Source organism: Podarcis pityusensis, assembly GCF_964106645.2.
Source record: "Podarcis pityusensis genome assembly, chromosome: 8".
Classification (NCBI taxonomy): Eukaryota; Metazoa; Chordata; class Lepidosauria; order Squamata; family Lacertidae; genus Podarcis; species Podarcis pityusensis.
This window is the reverse complement of record NC_138033.1, coordinates 9754692-9781564: the sequence shown is the minus strand read 5'-3', so window position 1 is coordinate 9781564 and position 26873 is coordinate 9754692. Positions and strand designations below refer to the sequence as shown.

At 46.7% G+C, this 26873-nt stretch overlaps 3 protein-coding genes across 3 annotated transcripts; all 3 read right to left on the bottom strand.

Annotated features, from left to right (window-relative positions):
* Positions 1-505: 505 nt before the first annotated feature.
* On the bottom strand, positions 506-7873 carry LOC308484647 (uncharacterized protein). Its single transcript, XM_081019565.1, has 3 exons — positions 7716-7873; positions 3951-4098; positions 506-1419 (listed from the first exon to the last, which is right to left on the bottom strand). The coding sequence occupies exons 1-3, from the start codon at positions 7756-7758 to the stop codon at positions 915-917; spliced, it is 696 nt and encodes a 231-aa protein (XP_080875691.1). The 5' UTR covers positions 7759-7873; the 3' UTR covers positions 506-914.
* Positions 7874-12412: 4539 nt separating this feature from the next.
* Positions 12413-18695, bottom strand: LOC308484646 (uncharacterized protein). The gene is made up of 3 exons (XM_081019564.1): positions 18544-18695; positions 14468-14615; positions 12413-13126 (listed from the first exon to the last, which is right to left on the bottom strand). Exons 1-3 carry the CDS (start codon positions 18584-18586, stop codon positions 12580-12582), a joined length of 738 nt encoding a protein of 245 aa, XP_080875690.1. The 5' UTR covers positions 18587-18695; the 3' UTR covers positions 12413-12579.
* Positions 18696-20494: 1799 nt separating this feature from the next.
* On the bottom strand, positions 20495-25792 carry LOC308484379 (uncharacterized protein). Its single transcript, XM_081019287.1, has 3 exons — positions 25644-25792; positions 23305-23452; positions 20495-21392 (listed from the first exon to the last, which is right to left on the bottom strand). Exons 1-3 carry the CDS (start codon positions 25684-25686, stop codon positions 20825-20827), a joined length of 759 nt encoding a protein of 252 aa, XP_080875413.1. The 5' UTR covers positions 25687-25792; the 3' UTR covers positions 20495-20824.
* Positions 25793-26873: the final 1081 nt, after the last annotated feature.

Below are 26873 nucleotides of genomic sequence, written 5' to 3'. Positions count from 1 at the left end.
CCAGAAAAAGAGAGAATGCTATTAAAATAATTTTTCATGCCCTGCACCCTCCATAGAATAAAGCACATGCTGCCACCATTATGTTAAAAAAAGATTGTGGAGTACTTTAGTCCATGTGTGGTGGTTGTGCCCAGATATTACATCATTGTGGGGGGTGGGATGTCAGTTTTTCAAGAGATTTGTAAAATCGCTTCCCAGGCTTTAATCCTTGATCCACTATTCATCTTCTCACTTAATCTGTGATGAACAACCAAGAAATGTATTACACAAATAGCCTGTGGCTTTCCTTCTTGTTGTAGCATGCCTTTGCGATTGCCAAAAATTGGAAATAGTCTTCAACTTACCTTTTTCAAGAGGTCTGGAACACAACACTAAAGGAAAAGTTAATGCATAAACTTGAGAATCCTGAGGAAAGGGTCTGGATTGGACAAATTTCAAGATACACAGTGCATCTTCATTACCTTTGCCTCTTAAGAACAAAATAGCCATAGCCCACCAAGGCATACTTAGGGCTAAGTAGTCTGGATTAAGACCATTTTATTGAAATTTACATGCATCGCTGAGCCTGATTATATTATAATATGATTTTATATTATAACAAGTAACAACATTTTCTCCATTTATATTATTATATACAAATGCAATAAGATTATTTTCAGAAAACATTAAGACATAAACACAGCCCTAAACCAGCATCATTAGGGACAGCTCCTTTATTACATGGTTTGGGGGAGGGAAGATATCACCAACAGCCTCTGCTCACCACCCCAAATTGCTGAGAACACTCAATCCAGTCGCTTCCCTTTTTTTGACCCTTTCTGTTTCAAAGAGTTTGGCCAAGGTTCCATCCTCCATTGCTTATGAGAAGCTTCAGAGATCTGGGGAAAGCACTGGGGGTATGTCAGCCCCACCTCTTAAGAGTCTGTGATGCGTTTTTTGATTGCCTCCATAAGTGGGGTGACGTAGCGCTGCATGGTCTGGCTGAATGTCTCTATGCCCAGCTTGATCTTCTCCTGGGCCTGGTTGGCATAAGGCTCTAGGGACCTCTGGTATTCGTGCAACTGGCGGTGAAGCTTCCGCGCGTAAGGGATCAGCTCAGGCCCCTTTTCTTCCACTTGCTGCTTCAGCTTCTCCTCCAGCTCCTGCACCTTGGGGACGACCATATTTCTCAGCACCTGCGTGTGCTGTCTCAACTTCTCCGCGACGGGGCTGGCGTAGAAAGTCACTAGGGATTCCAGCCCTTCGTAGAGCTCTTCTGTGGCAGACCGTAACACGGCTAGGTTACAGCTGGCACCCACCAGAGCGTGCCCAGACAACTGAACTGCCGCGTGGTAGGCCTGTGTGATTTCGGGCGGCAGCTCAGCCTGCAGGTCCTGGATGTACTTGCGCAGTTTTGCAACATCATCGCGAAACAAGATTCTGTGGAGGTTCAGAAGGCATAGAACGTTGTGAGTGGGATACAGAGCCAATGTGGTAGAGTGTTTAGAACAGGGGTCAGCAAACTTACCACCCCTTGGGCCTGTGTCTCCAGCACTGATCGCGTGGCAGGCCGGAGGAGCGCGTGCCCATACGCGTGCACACATGCTATTTCCGGCACACTTCCGGGTCGAAGGAGCACCAGAAATAGCTTGTGCGCATGTGCACGGGCCTCCTCCAACCTGGATGTGCATTGGAAATAATGCTTGCACATGCGCAAATAACGCGCATGCTCACAAGCTATTTCCGGTGCTCCTCCAACCCAGAAGTGGGCAGCCGTGCAGCGCCAGTAAGAGTGGGCGGCGGCAGCGGGGGTCGCCGTGGGCCAGATAAACGAGTCCCTTGGGCCTTATCTGTCCCGCAGGCCTTAGTTTGGGGACCCCTGGTTTAGAATACTGGATTAGGATTGGGGAGGGGGGAGTATTGGACAAATCTGTCCCAGGGACCTTTCCCAGATGGATTCAAATTTCTCTTTAAAAGAAGGAGTCTACACCACAATCAGGCATAAGCTGGTCGACACAGTACTGTGGGCAACACCCCCCCCCGCCCCCAGCTCATGCTGTAAAGAGGGGATTGCGCATTCCAGTTCTCATCACAGACAATTTATACCCTAAAACCCTTCGAATATCCGTATTGGTTAAGAAATTGTAGTTTACAGGTTTCCCTAAACACCCATTTCATGCCTACTCCCTAATATTACCCTAATATGTCCCCCCTCCTTTACATACATCCCACGCCCATCTAAATTAGCAGTTTCGTCAACAGGGGTGTGTTTTCAAGTCATCCAGCCCTCATAAATCAGGAGGCAGGTATGTCCAAAGTCCGTTTTGGGGGCCTAATCCAGCCTGCCGGTTGGTTCAATCCGGCCCCTGTGGCAGTTCATTTCCTGAGGTAAAACCCTAAAAAAGGGTCAACAATTTTGGTCGGCCCTCACACACGTTCACTTCATCAAATCTGGCCCTCTTTGAAAAACGTTTGGGCACCCCTGGCATAGGCTATCGATCTACTTCTAACACATTCCTTACTTAATTTTACATTCTAGCAGAAAGAATCCTCTTAGGGAGGATTCTAGCTTGTCGAACATTTGCTTTGTCTCATTTGCAGTGTCTCCAGCAATGTAAAACATGCAGATAAACAGTTCTGCAAAGGGGCCCTTCTTTTGGGCTGTTTTGAACCTCTTTGTTCACAGAATTGGACTTAAGGCAGGCATGGTCATCCTCACCATTCCTTCTCTTAGAATAAAACTCATTTTCATTCATTTATTCCACAAGGAGTCAGAACCCCAGTCAGTCATGAAGCTCACTGGGTGACCTTGGGCCAGACAAGGACCCAATCTACCTCGCAAGATTGTTGTGGGATGAAGTTGCACTTCAGAGGAAAGGTGGCATAATAAACAAACAAACAAAGGAGGCAAACTTCCCTCACTGGGCGAGATATTCCAGAATTGGGGAGCCAGCCTTCATGTTACACTTTTAAGCACATTTCATAAATTCCTAGAATGAAAAAATTAACAAAGTAGAAGAGGAAGTAAGAGCGGGGTGGGGTGTGGGGTAACCTTTTAGGCCCCAAAGGCTATATACTTCATTCTGGGCAATTTTTCTGGGACCACCTTTCAGTGGTGGCCAGGCCTAGAGGCAAAAGTTTGTGCCAACTACGAATGTAAATTTTCCCTTTTGTGCAGTAGGCTACTGTCAGGGAACTGCCATCAGAAGGAAGGGAGGTGGAAGGGCTCACACAGGTTGGGAGAGACTCAGCAGCTGAAGAGGGAACCAGTAGGGGGAGAAGAGCTGAGCTGAGGGAAAGTGAGCAGGAGGGATGGCTCCGAGACACTTCCAGCGAAAACAGTGGGGAGGTTTCAGGACCTCCTGTAGGGACACCCACTCCTCGCCGGAAACTGTCACGCAGAGAGTCCAGAAGACGTGTTTCCGTTAAGGAGCTTTTATGTTGGAAGCGATTCCAAAAGCAACCACTGTCGGAATCTGCAAGCGACTGACAGAGCCATGTTTGGGGGGCTCCGTTACAGACAGAGGTTTGCAAACTTGACCAAACTCTGAGGGACTTGGATTTTACGCACAAGCAGCTCATCGTCCCATCACAGCTACCATTTCTACACACACTCAGACTTTGCAGTCTATATCCCAGCAATGCAAGCAAGAGGCATTAGCAGAGTCAGGGAGACTTATTCCAGCCATGCAAAAGCTCTCCGACCAGGAGGAAGCGACGCAAAGTTGGTGAAGTGTATGGCCTGTGGGGAAAGGGTGTAACTGGGGCAGACATGTGACCTAGAGAGTGTGCCCCAAGGGCCAGATAGAGAGGTATGGAGGACCACAGTTAGCTCCCAGGCTTCACATCCTTGCAAAGGAAAATCTAGCAAAGAAGAAATCCTGTCAGCCTCCTCAAAGCTGCAGTCCGTGAAGTCCCTAGTTAATGTCCCCAATCCCTTAAATTGGGGGAAAGGAGACGGATCTGCTTACCTCAGTTCTTGTCCGAGCCTCGATCTTCTGACAAAGTTCAATTTATCCCACGCTTTTTCGCTGACCTTTCCCAGGAGTTTAGTGAGGTCGTGCTTTAACTGCTCCAACCTGGAGACTCGTTTATCCGTTTGGGCAAAAGTCGAATGGCCTGGGAAAAGAAGCAGAACATCTGCATCACGTCTTGTTGCGCAGGAAGTAAGGTGGGGCAGCCGTGGTCCTGGTAAACTCTGGCGCGCGCTGGCCTATCCGAGATATCAGATCGTGGCCCTCGTGGACCAAGGAGGTAGCTGCCCGGGCCCCTCTGTCCTGCCGAGGTCGCCAAAATGTTGCAAGGCAAATCTGCTGCCACAACTTGCACCATTAACTACTAGTGAGTTGGGTTGAAGAAAGAATCCCGAAAATTTATTTACTGCAGTAAAGAGTTTCAGCAGGATCGCTCTACAAAGGTTGAACCCCACCCAAACGCCCTGGAAGAGGGGTTCTTTATAGGTTTCTTACACAAAGCATTACAATTTCCTCCAATCATATGCGTTCTCATTGCCTCATTCAAAGAAGCATACAAGCTGTTGTTAGCCAGAACTCATATGGTGATATTATTTTAACACGGTACTATTGCAAATCAAATTCCTAGTCCCATTGCGGGGGGTGGGAATGGCTGGGTAACTTGACTTTTGGCATAAGGTAAAGGTAAAGGGACCCCTGACCATTAGGACCAGTCGTGACCGACTCTGGGGTTGAGGCGCTCATCTCGCTTTACTGGCCTTTACTGACTAAGCCGTTTCTGGCGAACCAGAGCAGCACACGGAAACGCTGTTTACCTTCCCGCCAGAGCGGTACCTATTTATCTACTTGCACTTTGACGTACTTTCGAACTGCTAGGTTGGCAGGAGCAGGGACCGAGCAACGGGAGCTCACCCCATCGCGGCAATTCAAACCGCCGACCTTCTAATAGGCAAATCCTAGGCTCTGTGGTTTAACCCACAGCGCCACCTGCGTCCCTTGACTTTTGGCATAGGTCACATCAAAAAAAAGTTCCTGTGCTTTTTCTGAATATTTTGCCTGTGGTTCCTGCTGTGTGCTGCAGAATTCATACAGGAACTGTGGGGATCTGCTCTTCTTAAGAGAAATTTAAGCTGAAAGGGTACTTTAGGTTACCAAGATAACTACTACCGAAGACGTCATGATTATTTCCCCACCAGCCATCCCCACACAGTTGTGCTGTCAAAGCATCAAAGGAAGAGATTAGATCTACACAGGCCCAGGCTATTGACCCTAAAAAAAACACAACGTGATTTGCAGAATGGACTCTGCTTCAGCAAACCCAAATCTAGAATTTTGGAGCCTGGAGCAGCAAGAAGGAAATGGGCAATCCTGGCTTGATCATGAGGTGAGTTGGAGACCTACCCTCAGGTGGTGAGTTTGGGGCCCAATTTATGCTGTGGGTTAAACCACTGTGCTGCTTGGGCTTGCCGATCGAAAGGTCGGCGGTTCGAATCCCCGCGACGGGGTGAGCTCCTGTTGTTCGGTCCCAGCTCCTGCCAAAGTAGCAGTTCGAAAGCATGCCAGTGCAAGTAGATAAATAGGTACCGCTCTGGTGGGAAGGTATAGGGCGTTTCCGTGCGCTGCTCTGGTTTCGCCAAAAGTTGCTTAGTCATACTGGCCACATGACCCAGAAAAACTGTCTGCAGCCTGTAAAGCGAGATGAGCGCCGCAACTCCAGAGTTGTTCGCGACTGGACTTAATTGTCAGGGGTCCCTTTACCCTTTACCTTTACCTAATTTGAGAAAACATAATTAAAATATTGTGCCTGCCTCTCCTCAGCCCCCCCCCCCAGCTAATACGTTGCGGGGGTTGTTGTTGTTGTTAACTCCACCTTCTTTCCAGTGCCATGGCCCTGATCCAGTTCACCAAACCCCCTTCTCAGCTACTTTTTAGCCTTCTATAAAAAGTCAGGACTTATGGATCTCCTGCATTATTTGTTGCTTGATGCTGAGAAATGGATCTTTGTATCTGTCTTGGTAATGTTTCAGATTTTGAACGCACACCACATTCCTGTGTTTTTAAACATCTATATATGCAGACTTAGACCAGCAGCTTAATGATTTGTTTTGTGGTGCATGAGACAAAGCTGTTGACAACCGTAAATAGTATTTATTTTAATCAGCTTGTGTGTTCTGCATCTGATGCAATGTTGTGGTGTTACAAAGCTGACACTGTTTCCTCATTTTGTTATACAGTGGTACCTCGGGTTAAGTACTTAATTCGTTCCGGAGGTCCGTACTTAACCTGAAACTGTTCTTAACCAGAAGCACCACTTTAGCTAATGGTGCCTCCTGCTGCCGCCGCGCCACTGGAGCCCGATTTCTGTTCTTATCCTGAAGCAAAGTTCTTAACCTGAAGCACTATTTCTAGGTTAGTGGAGTGTGTAACCTGAAGCGTATGTAACCTGAGGTACCACTATATTGGTGCCTCTGCCTCCCTTCCAGGAACTCTGAGTTGCGTAAGTGAGTTACTCTCAAGGCCAAACAACACATTACAAGGGATATGCTTGAAAACAGCATAACCTTATTCTGCGCCTCGGCCCAGATCCGATTGGATCTGTATCTCCAGTCTTAAGGTTAAAAGAAGATTTCAGCACATTTCATATGTTCATTTGAACACAGGTACATGAGGGAGTGAGATCATAATGGCTGGCTTGCTTACGCTGTAGGTGTTTGAACTCTTTGTACGTGAAATAGATATCTAATAATGAAAAGTGGAAATAGATCACTGTGGCTTCTACTGGGTAGGGTGCTGGCATGAGTCTGGAGATTATGTCTTTATTTGCCCATGCTATAAAGGTAAAGGGACCCCTGACTGTTAAGTCCAGTCGCGGACGACTCTGGGGTTGCGCACTCATCTAACTCTATAGGCCGAGGGAACTGGCGTTTGTCCGCAGACAGCTTCCGGGTCATGTGGCCAGCATGACTAAGCCGCTTCTGGCGAAACAGAGCAGGGCACGGAAACTCCGTTTACGTTCCCGCCGGAGCGGTACCTATTTATCTAGTTGCACTTTGACGTGTTTTCAAACTGCTAGGTGGGCAGGAGCAGGGACCGAGCAACGGGAGCTCACCCCGTCGCGGGGATTCAAACTGCTGACCTTCTGATCGGCAAGCCCTAGGCTCTGTGGTTTAGACCACAGCGCCACTCGCCCATGCTATAGTGGGTAATATATTGGACTTCAAACCCTTCTCTCAGCTATGAAGTTCATGGAATGGTCTTAGCCAGGTCACAGTTTCTCAGCCTAACGTACCTTATTGGAAAGATAAAATGGAATAATCCTATAAAGGTTTATTTGCTGTTCTCCTGGTTGCCTTTGAGTAAGGGGATCCAAACTGATAACCGACTCAAGCTTTCTGAAGCTTACTCCATAGTCCTATCTCATTGGTTTTTCTGTATATTGTTTGTTTGTGGCAGGTTTCAGAGTTGGACCATGTTCTTCAGAGAGCCTGTGCAACCCAAAAGCCTGATACTTCTGCCAATATTATTGATCCGAGAAGAGATAGGTAACCTCTGGACCAATTTGGAATGTGCCCAAAGTCTTTGAAGAACCAACCAGGCAACTTTGGGCTAAGCAAAATTGTTCCAAAACATGACACAACTCCTTTTAGCTCTTCCAAATCATAATACCTCCATGTTCCAAGTCTGTGAGAAAGCAGGGAGCTCACCCACTCAAAAAAAGAGACTTCAGAGTTTCCCTCTAGACTGAGGTAACCATCTACTCACCTGTGAAGAGGTACAAGACCAGTGTGATGATAATTAACTTCATAGTGGCTCAGCGGAGTATCCTCTTGCTAGGGTGAAGGCAGGGGCTCACTATTTGAGCAGGGGGTGCTCTGAGGGGAATAAATTATTGCTTCCACCCTCGGTTTCTGTAATTCATTAACACAGGGAGCTGGGTGAGCTTCCTGTTCCATCACCTCGAGTCATTGCCCCCACGTCCAATTGGCACGAAAAGGAAGAGATAACGTTTGAAAGAGCTTGAATTTCAATTTGCCAAGGACAGCAGGTGGGTTGCTAAAACAAAATGAAGGAATTTAAAAACCACACGCAAACTTTGGAAGGGTTCTGTGAGATCAGACCAAAGGCCCGTCTGATCTTGTAACTCATAGGGCCAACTGATGGGAATTGGAAAGAAGATCTATTAATTATAGTTCCTCCTCTATAGGCCCATGTGTGTGGAACAATGAGCAAAGGAATATGGCTGCAAGCCTGTATTCAAAGCATGGAGCTTAGCAGACTCTCTGCGCCCCTAGCAGAATTTAATTCTCATCATCAGGCAGTTTCGTGAGGCATAGGAATAGGCTAGTCAGCCTTTCTTCATCCTGTGTCAGGTTCCTTCTACCCCTTCTGCATGAATAGACCACACACTGAAGTATGTTTAAAAATGATTTACTTGCAGATTTAAGGTCTCATAGAAATTGTACAGCTGGAAGGGACCACGGGGGTCATCCAGTCCAACCCCCCGCAATGCCGGATTATCAATCATGCATTGTCCTATGAGCAACACTAGAAAATGCAGTCAAAAATATTATTGGGTAGAAATACAGCAATGTAGTTTCTGACATGTGTCTGAAGTTGAGAGCTTATAGTGAGGAATGTCCTCCCTCCGTGGCTCACATTGCAAAGAGGAGAAGGAGGAGAAGGACTACATCACTTCCTCCCTCACTTCCTCCCTACCTGACTGAGCCTACTCCAGCAATTCAAACTCTGTGGTCCTTAACCCCTTCATATACCAACTAGCAAGCATGCAGTTATGTGTTGATTGTAAAACTTTCCACACCAGCTAGGTGCATATTTACTTTATTTATTATTACATTGATATTACACCTTTCCTGCATGGAGCTCAAGGTGGCACAACTGCTTTTCCTGCTAAGCCCATTTTATTCTCACAGCAATGCCCCTGTGAGGTAGGCTAGGCTAAGAGGCTGTGTCTGGTTCAAGGTTACCCAGTGAACTGCTGGAGTGTGGATCAGAATCCTAGTCTGCCAGGTCCTAGTCCAACACACTAACCACTAGGCCACACCGTCTCTCATTCAGTGTTGCATCAGGACTATCCACAGACAGCATCCCTGAACCTCCAGGCAATGTCCACAGACCCCTGCTTTATCCCTGCCTAGATATTGTTTAGAGGGTTTCTTTCTACCCTGCTTTTGGGGAAATTTGGAGTGACTTTTATGAGTCAGGACCCTGTAATGAAGAAAGTACTGACAGTATTGTTGTACTACATGGCATGGGTGGATACCAAGGGGTATCTATTCACCTTTTTGCATGCCATGCACAATTGTATAAACCTCTGTCATCTCATCTCTTTCTTGCCTTTCCTCTCAACTAAGTAGTCCCAAATGGGACGCGGGTGGTGCTGTGGGTTAAACCACTGTGCCGCTTGGGCTTGCAGATCAAAAGGTTGGCGGTTCGAACCCCCACGACAGGGTGAGCTCCCGTTTCTGGGTCCCTGCTCCTGCCAACCTAGCAGTTCAAAAGCATGCTGAAAAGTGCAAGTAGATCAATAGGTACCGCTCCGGCGGGAAGGTAAACAGGGTTTCCATTCATTGCTCTGGTTCGCCAGAAGCAGCTTAGTCATGCTGGCTACATGACCCGGAAGCTGTACGCCGGCTCCCTTGGCCAATAAAGTGAGAGGAGCACCGCAACCCCAGAGTTGGCCACGACTGGACCTAATGGTCAGGGGTCCCTTTACCTTTAAGTAGTCCCAAATGCTGGAACCTTCCCCCATAGTGGAGTCACACCGCCCCCTTGATACTGCATTTTTTGCTCTATAAGACTCACTTTTTCCCTCCTAAAAAGTAAGGGGAAATGTGTGTCTTATGGAGCGAATGCAGGCTGCACAGCTATCCCAGAAGCCAAAACAGCAAGAGGGATTGCTGCTTTCACTGCGCAGCGATCCCTCTTGCTGTTCTGGCTTCTGAGATTCAGAATATTTTTTTTCTTGTTTTCCTCCTCCAAAAACTAGGTGCATTTTCTGGTCTGGTGCATCTTATAGAGCGAAAAATGCGGTAATTTTGGTTGCCCTTTTCAGAAACTTTGTCAACTCTTCAATACCCTTTTGAGGTGAAGCGACCAAAACTGTACACCGTACTCCAAATGTGGCCACACCATAGATTGGTATAATGTCATTGTGGTAACTGCTGTTTCATTTCCAATTCCTTTCCTAAAGAGCCTGCAATTGGGCTTTTCTGCGGCTGCCACACCCCTGGGTCAACGTATTCATCAAGATTTCCACCACAATTTCAAGGTCTTGTTCCTGGTCAGTCACCGCCAGTTCAGATCATCTAATGTTAAAATACCCTCTCCATCATCCTGATATTCTTAGATAACATCTATTCTGGTTCTATGGACGGAGCTTACTCGGATCATTCCAAATGGAGCAAAATCTCCTTCAAGAGAAAGTCATTTGTTAACATATCACACCATCATAGGGGATCTATAGACATATGGGAATTTACTACGTATACCACCCTGAGGTCGTTGACACTGTGTCCCAAACCCCTGGGGGTGATAGGAAGAAACCAAGCTATGTTTTGCATCATTGATAGACCCTGCTTTATCTCCATGGGGAGATTGTTTGGGGGGGTGTCTCTCAGTTTCTTGATCTGTTGGAAGATTGTAGTGACCAGGATCTTTTAGGGAAGAAAGAACAAAAAAACCCCATATAAATGGTCTCGGCCCAGGATACCTGAAGGAGTGTCCCCACCCCCATCGTTCTGCCTGGACACTGAGGTCCAGCTCCAAGGGCCTTCTGGCGGTTCCCTCACTGCGAGAAGTGAGGTTACAGGGAACCAGGCAGAGGGCCTTCTCGGTGGTGGCGCCCTCCCTGTGGAACACCCTCCTGTCAGATGTCAAGGAAATAAACAACTACTGACTTTTAGAAGACAACTGAAGGCAGCCCCGTTTACGGAAGTTTTTAATGTTTGATGTTTTCTTCTGTTTTTAATCTGTTGGGAGCCGCCCAGAGTGGCTGGAAAAACCCAGCCAGATGGGCAAGGTCTAAATAAGAAATAATTATTATTATTGTAATGTATCGCCTGGCATTCAGCCAAAGATTGCTGCCAGAGAAGGTTACCGATCAATAAAAGCAAGACAGTCCCTGTCCTTGGACACGAATTTCTTTTTAAAAAAAAGACATAGCACAGAAATAAAATGGCTTGGGATGAAGGAGGAAATAAGCCAAAGGAGGTACTGGTTTTGGGGTGCAAGTACTTCCAATGACCAGCTGGATAGAAACTGTTCTGGGAAAGGAGGAGCTGAAAGTGACTGGACTCTCAACTGCGTACATGGAGTGGCCCTGCTGCTGGAATGTAATGGCGCCTGGCACGCTTCACCCTGTGCCGATTTAAGCCTTAAGCTTTCTTCCTGGCTTTTAGCAGAGTATCGCAGCAGCAGAAAAGGTGCCTTGTGTGTGGGTGATAAATTCTCCTCACACCTGCATCCCTTCCTTCATCTGCTACAGCAGGATGCAATTGGTGTTGCCCATTGATAGTTGGCAGGAGCTGGGACCGAACAACGGGAGCTCACCCAGTTGCGGGGATTCGAACCGTCGACCTTCTGATCGGCAAGTCCTAGGCTCTGTGGTTTAACCCACAGCTCTACCCGCGTCTCCTGCCAACCTAGCAGTTCGAAAGCACGTCAAAGTGCAAGTAGATAAATAGGTACCGCTCCAGCGGGAAGGTAAACGGCGTTTCCGTGCGCTGCTCTGGTTCGCCAGAAGCGGCTTAGTCATGCTGGCCACATGACCCGGAAGCTGTACGCCGGCTCCCTCGGCCAATAAAGCAAGATGAGCGCCACAACCCCAGAGTCGGTCACGACTGGACCTAATGGTCAGGGGTCCCTTTACCTACTGATAGTTGGTGTGTGTGTGTGTGTGTGTAAACCTGCACTGCCTCAAGAGAATGGAGGGGAAGAGGAAAAGTGGGCTCTCCCCGCCTCCCTTGCCTGAGTCCCAAGGTCTCTCCAAAGGTGCTATTTCGAGGGAGCCCTCTATTCACTTGGGCCGATGAAGGCTTCCTCTGAAACTCAAGGAGCAGCTTCAAGGTAGGGAAAGTGAAAGGGACTCCTCCTCATTTCCACCCTGCGGGCCAAGGAAGTTGAGCTCCCCGCTACACAACAGTTATGTTAGAAGACATCTGAAGGCAGCCCTGTTTAGGGAAGTTTTAAATGTTTGATGTTTTATTGTATTTTAATATTTTGTTGGGAGCCGCCCAGAGTGGCTGGGGAAGCCCAGCCAGATGGGCGGGGTCTAAATAATAAATTGTTATTATAATATATTATGTGCACAACATAACCCACGTGTTGGCTTACAGGTGTATTGAGAGCGCTTCACTTTTGCTTGTGTGAAGAAGATGTATTTCCAACAGGCAACAGAAGGAGGAGGGTTAAAGAGAAACAGGCCACGCATCGAACAGAGGTTGTTAGGAATGTCTCCTTTATTATCCCATCTGGAGAAGACTTGCACACCAGCCCTACCTCCCAGCCAAGGTCTTGAAGACACAAAAACCAATGTAAGCTTTTCCCTTCTGATCTCTCTTTAGATGCCGGGCGAGATTCCTTCCTCGTATACATGTGAGAGAAATAATCATGGATTTGGGGGAAACACTGGGGCTCTAGCCCACTCCCTAAAGTCCTTTTTGTACTTTTGGCGCAACTGCACAATGGGACCAACGTACGGCTTCAGTAAGTGCTTGTGGATTGTCTCCGCTCCTTTTCTGATCAGCTGCTGGATGTGGTCAAGATAAGGCGGAAGGGCTGCCTGCAATTCTCGCAGCTTCTTAATGTGCGGATCCAACTGGGTTCTCAGAGCTTGCACTTGCTGTGGCAGCTTCTCATCTATCTCACGGTTGATCTCCTGAGCTCTGGCGATGATGGCACTGCGCACGGTTGCTGCAAACGGACCCACCCTCTCCAGGACGGGATCCACATACCCCGCCAGGGCAGATTGCAATGCTTCTAAGTTATGCCTTCTATGTCTCTGCAGGTCATACAGGGCAGTGATAGCCTTTTCCGCAACCTGGTATGGCACCCCCAAAACCAGATCAAAAGCTTGCATGACCTCATCAGGTAACTCATTCTTCAGGCTATCCAAGCGCCTGCTGATATTCAAATAGACATACTCAAGAAATTTCCTGTAGGGGAAAAAAAGAACAGAGAATTGGAAAGCTTTAAGAAGGGAAAAGGAGGGTTTGGGATCGTCCAAACACCTGCTTGTCCCACTGCTGTTTACCCCTGAATTGGAACAAGTGTCAATAGTTTTTCTGTGGATTGATGTTTGTTCTGATTTAGCGGTAAGCAGTAGATTTTTCTAGGGAAAGCGACAGTGCCATATCTACATATAAACTAAACAAGCTACAGCTTAGGGCCCCACTCTCTTGGGGGCCTCCAAAAAATTTAAAGGGAAAATAAACTGAATGTACATTTCCAAAATATAAGATGAAAATAAAATAAAATAAAACCTACATACAGCAACAGTGTTTTGTGTTCTGTACGGACCTATTAGTTCTATAAATTACTATATAGCATACAGTGGATGCTCGGGTGGCGAACATGATCCGTGCAGGATGCACGTTTGCAACCCACAGTGGCGCGTCTGCGCATGCACGGGTTGCGATTCGGCGCTTCTGCGCTTCTGCACATGTGCGACCGCCAAAACCCAGAAGTAACCCGTTCCGGTACTTCCGGGTTTCAGCGGTCCAAAACCCAAAAAAACGCAACCTGAAGTGTCCGTAACCCGAGGTATGACTGTATATTCAACACAAAAAACTGCGACAATTTGTTGTTGACAAAGGACAGCTGGACATATAAGGGGCCCCATTACCTTCAGTAGCTGAGGGCCTCATCAAACCTAAATCTGGCCCTGGGTGGGACAAACGAAAACCTGCTTGGACCTGCATAGTCACAGTAGGCAGGCCTCTTTTACTGAGTGGGAAGCCCCTGGATTTAAGGGGAAGCCTTCCTTTCTTGTCAGGATGGCTTTGCCTGCACCCGTTTCTCCTTACTTTAAGTGGGGAGACAGCCTTCCTGGGAGGGTTCACTTGATTTGCCCATCTGCCAAAGGGGAGGCACCATCCTGAGTCGAAGTGGCTTGAGCTGTCGCTATCCAAGATTTCTGTTCAAACACCCAGGATTTTAAGACTCTGTTCTGAGGAGGATTCCAAAGTGGGCACCTCCCTGTCTGCTGCCTGAGGGGCTTCATGTAGCAGTGTGTGTCACCTGTTATGCCCTCAGCCCTGCCACACATGCTGCCCAGAGTGGGAGGGGAAGGTACAGGGACCCAGGGGCCAAGCCATGGGGTGAACTGGTGGCAGTGGGGCTGGCTCAGAATCCAGTAGTTCAGCTCCCATTCCTTCCCCAACCCCAGAATGTTATGCCGGCATCACTTCCAATCATCTATTCTCTAGAAATAACATTTCCTCTTTTCTACATGGGAAGCGAGCAGCGCAGAGCAGAAACGAGACTAATTTGCTTACAGAATCTCCTGGCCCTCCTCTCTTCTTTCAACGATGGTGACTTTCCTAAACAATGTTTCGGTGAAGTTCCTGGCATCTTCTCTTCCCTGTTGGATTAGCTTCTCCAGCTTGGAATCCGGCTCATCTCGGAGAACAGAAGCCCAAGTCCCTAGAAGTCCCCAAAAATAATAATTCTGCATTGCACCGTCCACTGCAGGAAGCGCAAAGCCTGTTTGGTACACCAAGATGCAACTCAAAGCTTCACATATAGAATCCTTTCTTTAATGTTTGAGGGTCTAAATTAGAAGGTCTTTGATTAAGGCTTTCTGGGATATGATATATAATGAATTAAAAATGGTATTTAAGTATACATTCCCTAAGAAACCAGAGGCCTTTCTCCTGGGCATAGTTGGCCAAATGGTGTTAAAAAAGGATAGAACTTTCTTTATGTATGCAACAACAGCAGCAAGAATACTCATCGCAAAGCATTGGAAGACACAAGAACTTCCCACGCTGGAGGAATGGCAGATGAAACTTATGGACTATATGGAATTGGCGGAAATGACTGGTAGAATCCGTGACCAGGGAGAAGAGTCGGTGGAGGAAGATTGGAAGAAATTCAAAGACTATCTTCAGAAACATTGTAAAATTAAAGAATGTTAGAGTGATGTTGGACTGAAAATAAGCGGTTTCCAGCTGTACAGGTTAAAGTCAATGATAGACTAAGACTAAAAATTAGGATTAAAGATGTTTAAAGAAATGGAAATTTGATATTAAGAGGAAAAATCTCAACATTATATGATACTAAGACTAAAGATCAGGTTTAAAGAAGTTGAAGTTATATATTTCAATATTTTATTAAAGCTAAAGATTGGGATTAAAAAAGTGGAAAAGAAATTGCTGGACAAACAATTTGGATTGGAATACAAAAGAGGGAGATATGAGGAAGTCCAGAAAATAAGTAATTAAAAAACGGAAATGGAAAAGAGATATTGTTTTTAATTGTTATGTTTTTTGTTCTTTTATTGTTGAATTTTGCTTTTTTTGTGTGTTTTTGTTATATGTATTGTGTATGTTTTTCTTTTCTTTCTTTGTTGTTTAAAATTTTAATAAATTTTTTTTTAAAAAAATAAATAAATTAGAAGGTCTTTGTTAGGGCTGGCACCTCAACCCCCTCAAGAAAGGTAGAAACAAAATAGTTTATGTCAGTGTTTCCCAACCCTTTTCTTGCCATTGGCCTTTTCTGACCTTGTTTTCTTCCTGTGGCACCGCCCCCCCACATGGATGTAGCCCAGGGGGGCAGCTGCCCCCCCAATAAGTAAAAATCAATGCAAATCTGATGCTCCACCCCCCCCCCCAAATCCTGGCTATGCCCGTGCCCCCTCTTGTCTACTGGTGAAAAAGTAGCTATTTAAATGTTTTGTTTTTCAATACAACATGTTTCATTTATAATTTTAATAATTTTTAGAAAATTACATAAAATGATAGGAAGATAATAAAATATTGTTGAAGCAGAAAAACATAGAATCATGGGGCTGGAAGGGACCCCAAGGGTATTCTGTACTTTCTGTAGGGGAAACTACAGATATTGGGCAAAAGGTGCACAGGGAGTTCTGTATATATGGGAGAATTTTAAAAAGCAAGTGGTCCTCACTGACCTGCTGCAAAAAGATCTTGTTATCCAGAGTAGCCCTGGCTGCCTAGATAAAACACTATAGCCCCACACACCTTTACCCGGGAGTACGGCCCACTGAACTCAGTGTGGCTTCCTTCCAAGTAGAGACTTAGTTATTTTCTAGATGCAAGCCAGCAGACTTAGTTATGTACTAGATGCAAGTCAGCACCTTGCGGAGTCAGGCCCAGGCTGCCACCGGGCCTAGCACTGGCAGCAGCATCCAGCACGCCCGGCCTTACCCGTTGCCACCCCACCACCGCACTTACCTGCCCCAGGGGGTTCTGGATCCTGGGCTCTACTGGTCCCGCCTGAAGCAAACCAGGACTGCTCCAAGAAAACACACGTGGCAAAAAGGAGCGCTACGCCCTGGCGGGTCCCCCTTACCCGCTTGTGATTGGCGAGGCAGATAGACATCCAATCAGGGATTTTTTAAAAAAAAATTGTTTCCCTTCACTTCTCACTTCCCTCTACCCTTATTTACACCAATTTCACCTGTGGCCACCCCCACCCCCCGAAACATAGCTGTCAACTTTTCCCTTTTCTTACGAGGAATCCTATTTGGAATAAGGGAATTTCCCTTAAAAAAAGGGAAACGTTGACAGCTATTCCTAGGAATATCCTGGGGGCCCCACGGGCCATATGGTACCCGCTTGGGAAACACTGGTTTATGTTATTTCTCAGTCAGGTCCCTTATTTTATGTGGGAAATGGTGTAATTACAGATGCTGTCTGTGCGGGAGCTGAGGCTGAAATATGGTCTAGTATTCTTACTAGGGAAAGGAGCAGACACTCCAGGCACAGGTGGTTTCAGGTGTGGCACAAAACACCTTGGGCTTGTGCCTCTGGGCCACTTGCTAACAACACTCCCTGTGGAATAATCACTTTCTAGATCGATGGAGTGGCTTCCCACCCAGGGCCAGTTTTAGGTTTGGTGAGGCCCTCAGCTACTGAAGGCAATGGGGCCCTTTATATGTCCAGCTGTCCTTTGTCAACAACAAATTGTCACCTTTTTTGTGTTGAATATATGCCATATGGTAATTTATGGACCTAATAGGTCCATACACAACACAAAACAATGTTGCTGTATGTAGGTTTTATTTTATTTCTTTTTTTATCTTATATTTTGGAAATATACATCCAGTTTTTTCCCCTTTAAATTTTTTTTGGCCCCCCCAAGAGAATGGGGCCCTAAGCTATAGCTTGTTTAGCTTATACGTAAATCCGGCACTGTTCCCAACACTGGATTATAACTCTCTCTCTAAAATGGGGACATGAGGTTTCTAAAACACAAGGTCTGTGGTCCCAGCTGCGTGTCAGAGAACCTAAATAGGATCCCAGCCAGTTCTTACATAGTTTTGTTCTTCTGGAAATAGTACAGACTGAAGGGGTATTTACAGTTTCCCTATAGATCACCCTCCCCAACTTGGCCTGCTAGCACATCCTCAGGAAATAGACCCCACAAAGCACACAACCCCACACACAACTTGGTCTGTCAGCAAAGGAAAGAGATCAGCCTTATCCAGTCGTTGGCTATTGACCCTCCAACAGTGATTTGCAGAACGGACTTTGCTCCCACAAAGCCACGTCTAGGACATTTGAAATGTGAGACACCAAGAAGGTGGACAGGACAGGATTTTATCATATGAACTGAAGGCCCTTCCTATATTGGGGCACAACTGAGGGGCAGTAGCAGCAGGCCCAATGCCAACCAACATGTATGCGCCCTTTCAGCCTTAACTTCTTGCAGTGGTTGTTTGCAGGAAAGAGCTTCCATGTCATGACACTCTGCATGCAAGTTTCCCCAAAGTGATTCCTCTAAGTGGCAGCACCCTAGGAAATCTTTGGAGCTCTTCCTACACTGTGAGTACAGTAGGGCGAACGTATGTCCTACTTCACAGGGAATACCTGAATGGCTGTGTGGTCCAGGTTCAGTTGAAAGAACCTTTGGCTGATCAGACTAAAGACCCATTTTGCCCAGCCACTGAACGTGGAGCTTCAGTTTAGCTAATATTATTATGATAATAATACTAATACTAATACTACTAATAATATATTATTTATACCCTGACCATCTGGCTGAGTTTCCCCAGCCACTCTGGGTGGCTTCCAATCGAGTGTTAAAAACAATACAGCATTAAATATTTAAAACTTCCCTAAACAGGGCTGCCTTCAGATGTCTTCTAAAAGTCAGATAGTTGCTTATTTTTTTGACATCTGGTGGGAGGGCGTTCCACGGGGCGGGCGCCACTACCGAGAAGGCCCTCTGCCTGGTTCCCTGTAACCTCACTTCTCGCAATGAGGGAACCGCCAGAAGGCCCTCGGCGTTGGATCTCAGTGTCCAACAGATATCTATCTTGCTAAATTTACACCCCAAAAGGTGGAACGCAAGGCAGCTGCTAGCCTGATGTTGACCTTCCACTCACCTGTCAGGATGGCCAAGGCCAGTGTGAGGGCGAAGAACTTCATGGTGCTTTGGCGGAGGGTCCTGAGAACCTGCTGGGATGAAGGTAGGGGCTGTCTCTGAGTCCGGGGAGCCACGAGGGAGGCTACTTATTCCTCCCAGTCTCCTCCTCCTCCTCCCTCGCCTTCTGGGTCACTCATTAACATTGTGGGGCTATTGGAGGGCAGGTGCCTTTGAGGGGGAACCTTCCCTTGTTATCTCCCATGGTCATTGCTACAGAGAGGACTAACCTTAAAAAAAATCCTGATTTAACCAAAGAAGGCAACACAGGATATCCAAAGACACGACAGCACGTCTGCACATGCGCAGGTCGCGTTTTGCCGCTTCCGCGCATGTGTGTGACGTCATTTTGAGCGTCTGCGTGAGCAGCGAAACCTGGAAGTAATGCGCTCCGTTACTTCCGGGTCATTGCGGAGCGCAACCCGAAAGCGCTCAACCTGAAGCACATTCAACCCGAGGTATGACTGTATTTTTATTATTCTTTCTCACAATTATATTTCCCGCCAAGGAACTCAAGGTGGCACTCTTTGGTCTCCCTTTCCCTGTGTTTTCCTCACAAAAACCCTGTGAGGTAGGTTCGGCAATGACAAAGGGACAACGACAGGCCCAAAACCACACCGTGAGCTTCACGGCTTAAGTTATTTTATCTCTGTTCTCCCCAGGCCACTTAATAGCCGCCTTATTCCCCGTTCTAGTAGTGGTGTTGGGAGTCTGCATTGTGAGGAACCTGCCAGGACTGTACTCCCACAGGGTTCCCACTGCCAACCTCTTCAGCTCCTCGATTTTGTTGCTCCTCTGCCTTGCTGCCTCTTGTCTGCAGGCAGGTGAGGAAAGAGGAAAGAGAAGGAGCAAGAGTTTCACTCCCTTGCCTTCTCCCTCAGGCTTGCTGGACAACTTGGGCCCAAAGAGAGTGGCCATTTCCCCAGCATCCTGTTTCCAACAGTGATCAGCCTGATTGCCTCTGAAAAGCCCATATGCAGAGCATGAAGGCAACAGGAACTCCCCCCTCCCCCCAAAACCCCACATTTATTGCTTGCTTTCCTGGAAGTGTCCCTGCTGCTGAATATGCGAGTCCAATTTCACCTTTTTTATTTGTACTTATTTTCAATCCCAGTGTGGGGAACAAAGTAATAATGATAAACAAAGGGTGGAAAAAACAATTACGAAACCTTGGAAACTTGTCCAATAAACAACAATTCAGTAATGTTGTCTGTCATAAGGCAAACCGGCAGAAACACAAAGAGGACAAACATTTTAAATTTCCAATTTAACCAAGTGCCTAGCTGAAGGGCATTCAAACGGATTAACGAACCCACAGTCTCAAAATGTTTAAAATGTGTAGCCAACAAAGGGGAAGGCGAGGCAGCTTCTAGCCTGATGGTCATTGTCAGGATGACCAAGGCCATTGTGAGAATAAGGAAATTCATAGTGGTTCAGTGGAGGGTCCTGAGATTCAGCTGGGATGAAGGCAGGGCCCATCTCTGAGCAGGGGGAGGACGGATTCTTTCCATCCATGTCCTCCCCTGTTTTGCTACCCTGTGGAAGAAAGTGATTTTGACACTCCCCCCTCCCTCAACTTGCATAATCCCATTGCAACATTCCTTATTGCCAGGAGGGGCAATTGTGGGGTTTTCTTCCCTTCAAAGGAAGGAAATGAATGGACCTGTTTTTGTTCCCTTCATCTCTATGGAGAAAAGTGCCTTCTGTTAATCATGAACAAAATGCAGCTTTTAGGACCCACCAGAACTTATCAAAGCCTCAAACCACTGCCAATACCAGGGTTACCTGAACCAAGCCTAAAGACACCTATATATGCCAACACAAAATATTTTGCATTCCCCAAAGACAATGATCTCTAGTAATGTTAATAGACGCATTAGCATAGGTGGACAACACTGAGGCAGAGGAGGCAATTAAAAGGTTAACTCGAGTTTATTTTAAGGGAATCAAAGTTTACAGAGTACTAAGAGTGAACAAGAAGGACTATGGGCGAAATAATAAAACAGAAATGCCATTTACTTCGACTTAGGTGTGATGGCACGGACACCATCTTGTAACCAGTCAGCAGAAGCTACCACTATGTAATGAGAAATTGGAACCACGTATCTGGAACAATGTGTAGACATCAACAGGGACATCTGGTTTATGATATGAGCTACAGAAGAGACCACCACATCTTCTGTCTGTCTTGGGGTTGGCCAAGGTTCCATCCTCCATGGTGTGCAAAACAATCACCACCATCATCACTGACTTGGGGGAAAGGTAGGGGCTTCAACCCACTTCTTAAACTTCTCAGCGCGTACTTGGAGTGCCTTGAAAATACGGCTAAAATAAGGCTGCAGAATCTGGTTGACTCTCTCCACTCCTTCCTCAAGCTTCTCCTGGACCTGGTCAACGTAGGGGTCTATGGATGACCGGAATTCTTGCAGTTCCTGCTGGAGAACTTCAGCGTAAGGGGCCAGCTGATCTTTCAGGTCTTCCAGCTGCTGCTTCAGCTTCTCGTTCAGCTTGGGGTTCAGCTCTTCGGCCTTGGCCACGAGGGAACGCTGCAGGGAATTTGAGTACCGACCCACCTTCTCTAGGACCGAATCTGCGTAAGGTGCCACAATGGTGTACAGAGCCTCCGCCAGCTCGTCTGAGGCAGGCGATACCTTTCTATGCAAGGCACGGATGGTGTTGAGACTTTTGTCCACCACGCCCAGCGACGCCCCAACCACCAGGTCGTACCCTTGAACCACCTCAGCAGGTAACTTCTCCTTCAGGTTGTGCAAGCGCTTGCTCATTTTTGCAAAGCTGTTATGGAGCTTGTCTCTGCAGGGGGTGGAAATAAAACAGAGTCACAAAAGGTAAGCAGAACTCCCTTCTTTGAGTGAGAAGCTCCTGGACTGGAGAGATGGGGTGAGGCCAGGTTCCCTTCCCCATCTCTGATGTTATGCCAATGGCAGGAGGGCATATCATTGTGGGCCTCCGCTCCCTTCAAAGCATCACTTGCATGTTCCTCCTCCAATCTGCTGCCCGCCAGGCTGACATAAGGGAAAAGAGACAGTGGATATGGGATTCCATGGAATGCAAATTGTACTATGTGATGGGAAAGTTTGTTTGCTGGCCAGTTTGGGTCACCAAGTGTTTTGTTGTTTGCCAGCAAGCAGTTGGCTGGCAACGGCATCTGATTGGCCAGAGTTCCAGGGGAGGGATATGATTGGTTTGGAAAGGTTAGACAGGTTTCAGATTGGGAGAGAGGGTGAAGGGGTTCTGAGGGGAAAAGGAGATACACATAGGGAGAGGACAGAGCCTCACAACTCGGATAGGGAGACCAGGCTGAAGGTCTGGGGAAGGTGTCCAAACAGGAGTGTGCTGGGAGGGCTGAGTCTGAACCAGGAGAGACAGATCCTGTGGGAATTTAGGCTCCCTGGGTCACTGGCGAGGGGAGCGCACCGCCCCTGGCACCATCGGGGGGGTACCATCATGGCCGCCCCTGGACACATGCCACACCCCCTGACCGCACTGGGTGCCACGCCCCCAGGACACATGTCAAGCCCCTGTGGCCAGTGCGCCACGCCCCCGGACGTATACCACGCCCCCGCAGGTGGCATGCCACACCCCTGGGACACGCGCCAGCCACGCCCCCGCCTGCTCTCCTCCCCCAAAGCCAGAGCATGCAGCTTCCCCACTGCCCTGGGTGTCAGTCTAACAAGGAGGGGAGAATTCTTCTAGGTACTGAAGACTCCCAACCCAGTGACAAGGGGAGAGGGGATCCTCTGGGTCTGTAATACTATTTATAATACCTCAGGTGTGGGATTGTTAAGAGAGGGGGTAACTGAGGAAAAATGCCCCTTGCTCATGAACCAAAGTATTAAGCTGTGAAGGAAGCAGTATAGTGTTGAAAGTATTGTACAGTGGTACCTCAGGTTAAGAATTTAATTCGTTCTGGAGGTCCGTTCTTAACCTGAACTTGTTCTTAACCTGAGATACCACTTTAGCTAATGGGGCCTCCCACTGCCACTGCGCGATTACTGTTCTCATCCTGAAACAAAGTTCTTAACCCGAGGTACGATTTCTGGCTTAGCGGAGTCTGTAACCTGAGGTACCACTGTATTATCTAAGTGACAGACACTGATTTGAACATTTTACCGTCTCTTCTGGTAACCTGAATATTTATCTACCTGAAGTGTGCCAACCGATGTTTAGTAACCGAAGTTTAAAAAGAGTTGTACCTATAACATTGTGTTTAAGCCTGAGACATCTTCTAGTTAAAGTAACTAAGTTGATTTCTACCTGAAAGAACAAGTTTTGTGACCCACTTTGTGTCATAAACTTCCTTTGTTTAAGAATACTTTTCGTGTTTGTTTGATCAACTCCTGCCTGAGACTCTAAATCTTTAAGTTTTCCCTCACACAAGTCCCCCACTAGATAATCGGTGGTAAATTGTAAAAATTTGTGTAATTGGTGTACCGTGAGGTAGTCACACTAAATTTAATTGAGGGCGGGCCCAACGGCGCCAGGGTGAGAAAGTGCTGTTGCGCCGTTGCAACTGCAATAAAACACATTCTGAGAAATAAAAGAAGCAATACAATACAATTAAAACCAGACAGCACCTAGCACAAATACTATGCCAGGCAGAAAAAAAACCATTAATGGTCCATAAAGGCCATCAAGTGGTTGGTGGGGGACGGGATAAGTTTGGGAACCACTTGGTGTGAAAATATTGGCTTGAATCACTTACATCACTGACTGTCCAAGCTCCGACCTTCTGATCACCTCTATTTTTTCATCAACTACCCTGGTGACGTTTCTCAGGTATTCCTGAAGCTCCAGGTTTAACCGGGCCAGGTGAGGATACGGCTCATCTCGGAGGACATACGCCTGGGATCCTGGAAGACAAAAGCAAATCTGAACAGCTGTATCTGTGGCTGAAGGTGGAGCTCAGAGGGAAGAGTGTTACAACCACATGCGAACCAAACCATTGTTTTGCAAAACAAATGTCTTAGGAGGCACAGTTTCACCCCAAGGGCTGAGGCCGATGCAATTTTTTAAAACAGTTTTTATTATTAAAATAATTCAGCATTAATACACACATATTGCGAATATACAAGCATACAAACATCCTTAAAAATGTTCAAACATACCTACACTCAATCCCACAGATAATTCCTTTTCCCGTCACCATCCACCACCCATCACCCCACCATTGTGTTAGACTTCCAATCTACTCGATTGCAATTTCTTTCCGCTTATGTTACTTTCTTTCACACACCTTTAACCTAATTTCATGCTCCTTTTTCTATTACACATTGTTATCCATCTTATTTAGTATTTCAGTATTTAAAACAGAACTTGTTTATTCTAACTGGAGTTCTGATTTTTCGATATGGTTTTGCAAGTATCCTTTAAACACCTTCCAGTCCCTGTCTATCTTCTCTTTTGCGATCCTTCCCATTTGGTATTATACCGACAAAGACAGAGTGGCTTGCCAAATTATTGGAGTATTACAATATATCCAAAACAATGGGAGAAATGGGGAGGCCGATGTAAATTGTAGTCTAAAACCTCTGAAGGGCACCAGGTTGGGAAAGGCTGAACTTGGAAAGCAGGATGGATTAGAGAGGCCTGGATTCAAATCCCTCACTTGGCTATGAAGCTCATTGACTGACCCTCACCTAGTCGCAATTTCTTGGCCTATACTACCTTGCAAGGGTGTTGTGAGGATAAAAGGAAATCAACCTGAAGGAATTGCCTCGTGTATGGGGTCATGAGCTTCTTGGAGCCATGGATTTGAGAGAACAAATAAGTGGTCCTCTCACCCCTTTCCAAGCCTGATTCCATCTAATGGCGTATTGTGGGAAGGGATGTTGGCAAAGTTCATAGCTGGATGGAATTATTGGGGCAGGAAGAGTTCAGTGCAATGCAAAAGCTTGCTACACTGGTGGTGTACGCTACCTTTGAAGCACATTTGAAGCACACCACACACCCCGCACCGAAGGATTCTGGGCACTGTAGTTTACCCTTCACAGAGTTACAACTCCTAGCAACCATTAACAAACTAGAAAACAAGAAAATATAACCTCTGGACCAGAGAACTCCACCCCCCCCCAAAAAAGCTTGGAAATTGCTGAGGATTGTGTCATACTACTTAATAATTTTTCTACCTGGTAGGAGCTGTATGGTTTTTAATTGTATTCTAATTGCTTCTTTTATTTCTTATGTTGTATTTCATTACATTAGGATTTGAAGTCTCTACATTAATACCTCCGCAAACGTCCGCCCCTCAACTGTCCATTTTGGCGAACGTCCACGGCAAACCCGGAAGTACTGGAACGGGTTACTTGCGGATTTGCCGTTTGCACATGCACAGAAGCGCTAAATCGCACTTTGCGCATGTGCAGAAGCACAAACCTAGTGAGAACTGTGAGAACTGGCCTAGATGGGTCATTGGCCTGATCCTGCAGGCTTTTCTTATCTTCTTTTTTTATTTATTTCTTCTTATTTATTTATTTATTATATTTATATCTCACCTTTCCTCCAAGGAGATCCAGGTGTATACCTGGTTCTCTTGCCCCCCATTTTATCCCCACAACAACCCTGTGAGGTGGGTTGCATTGAGAGACAGCGGCTGGTCACCCAAGAAATAAAAGACGCGAAACAAATTCAATTAAAAATCAATATGACTATCTAAGGCGCAGATCACCTGAATGAAGCTCACAGACCACTGGTGGTCCATAGACACCTGCTGTGGACCATTTTGGGTCATACCTGAATTGAGAGCCAGTCAGGAGGTGTTGGGCCAATCAGATTAAAAAACAAACAAACGATCGTAGAATCATTGCATTGGAAGGGACCCCGGGGGTCATCCAATCCAATCCCCTACGATGCAGGAATCCTGCCCTGCGTTCGAATCCAGCCAGCCATCCCTGGGCAGACTCGAACAATGAACCTTCTGGTAAACAATGTATCTTTTGACCATTGTGCCTCAGACCCCCAAGGATGGGGCAAACTGAAGAGGTCGCCCCCCCCCCGAAAAGAATTCAGGAATTCCCTCCAGCCTGAGGCAAATCCTTCACTTACCTACAAACGCTAGCAAGGCCAGCGTGATGACAGGGAACTTCATGGTGGTTCAGTTGGAAGGTCCTTCTGAGAACCAGTGAAGTGAAGGCAGGGTCTCTCTCTGAGAGATATATATGATCCTTTCCTTCCGGGCCCACCCCTGCCTTCTGTCATTTATTAACACAGGCCGCTGACCTGACGTCTTCTCCATCCCCGAGTTATTGCCAAAGTCTCCAAAAAGCATTGCAGCAACAACGGAAAAGGGGGTGCACTGACTGGAATAGGCTGAATCGGACGGCTTGATAAGCAAAGTGAGATGGCTGCAATGGACAAAAGATATCCCCCTCTATCAAGGAAGACATTCCTCTGTCAACCTTGGTTTTATCTCCAGGAATTGATTGACTCAGAAACTTCCCTGATTTGTGTGAGATGGGCTCTGTGGGCCAGCCCCTTGGGGGAAGAGGAAGTCGGAGAACTCATCTATGAACTCATCAGCAGCGATGATGATCTTACGTTTGGTTCCTCTTAACTCCAGAGATGAGTATCCACTAACAAAAGGCGACAGAGGGTCTTCTTGGCATTGTCGGATGTATCTGATGAAGCAGACTGTAGTCGTGAGCGTAGCCAGGATTTATGGAGGTGGTGGACAGGACACCCACCTGTCGCCACCCTCCGTCTGGCTCTGTCTATCGCTCAGTCAGGTTGACAGTTGTGTCACTAGAATACGCCACAACATCACCCAAGTGACCTCAAAGAGCCTTTCCGTTTCAAAGATTCTAATTATTTCTACTTTTAGTCTACGATATGTTAATCTTTATTGTCATTGTCCCATACAGAACAACAAAATTGAAAAAATCTACATCAGACATTCAAAAACCAACAACCCTAAAAACTCTGATACCCCATAATTAAATACAATATACTCCCACAGAGACTACCTTATACAGTGGTACCTCGGGTTAAAAACTTAATTCGTTCTGGAGGTCCATTCTTAACCTAAAACTTTTCTTAACCTGAGGTACCACTTTAGCTAATGAAGCCTTCTGATGCCACCGCGTGATTTCTGTTCGCATCCTGAAGCAAAGTTCTTAACCCGAGGTACTATTTCTGGGTTAGCGGAGTCTGTAACCTGAAGCGTCTGTAACCCGAGGTACCACTGTACTGCGTTTAAAACCAAAATTGCATTTAGATAGAAACTGTTTCTCAGGCGGCTAGTCCTTGTCTTTATAACCCTGTACCTTCTTCCAGAAG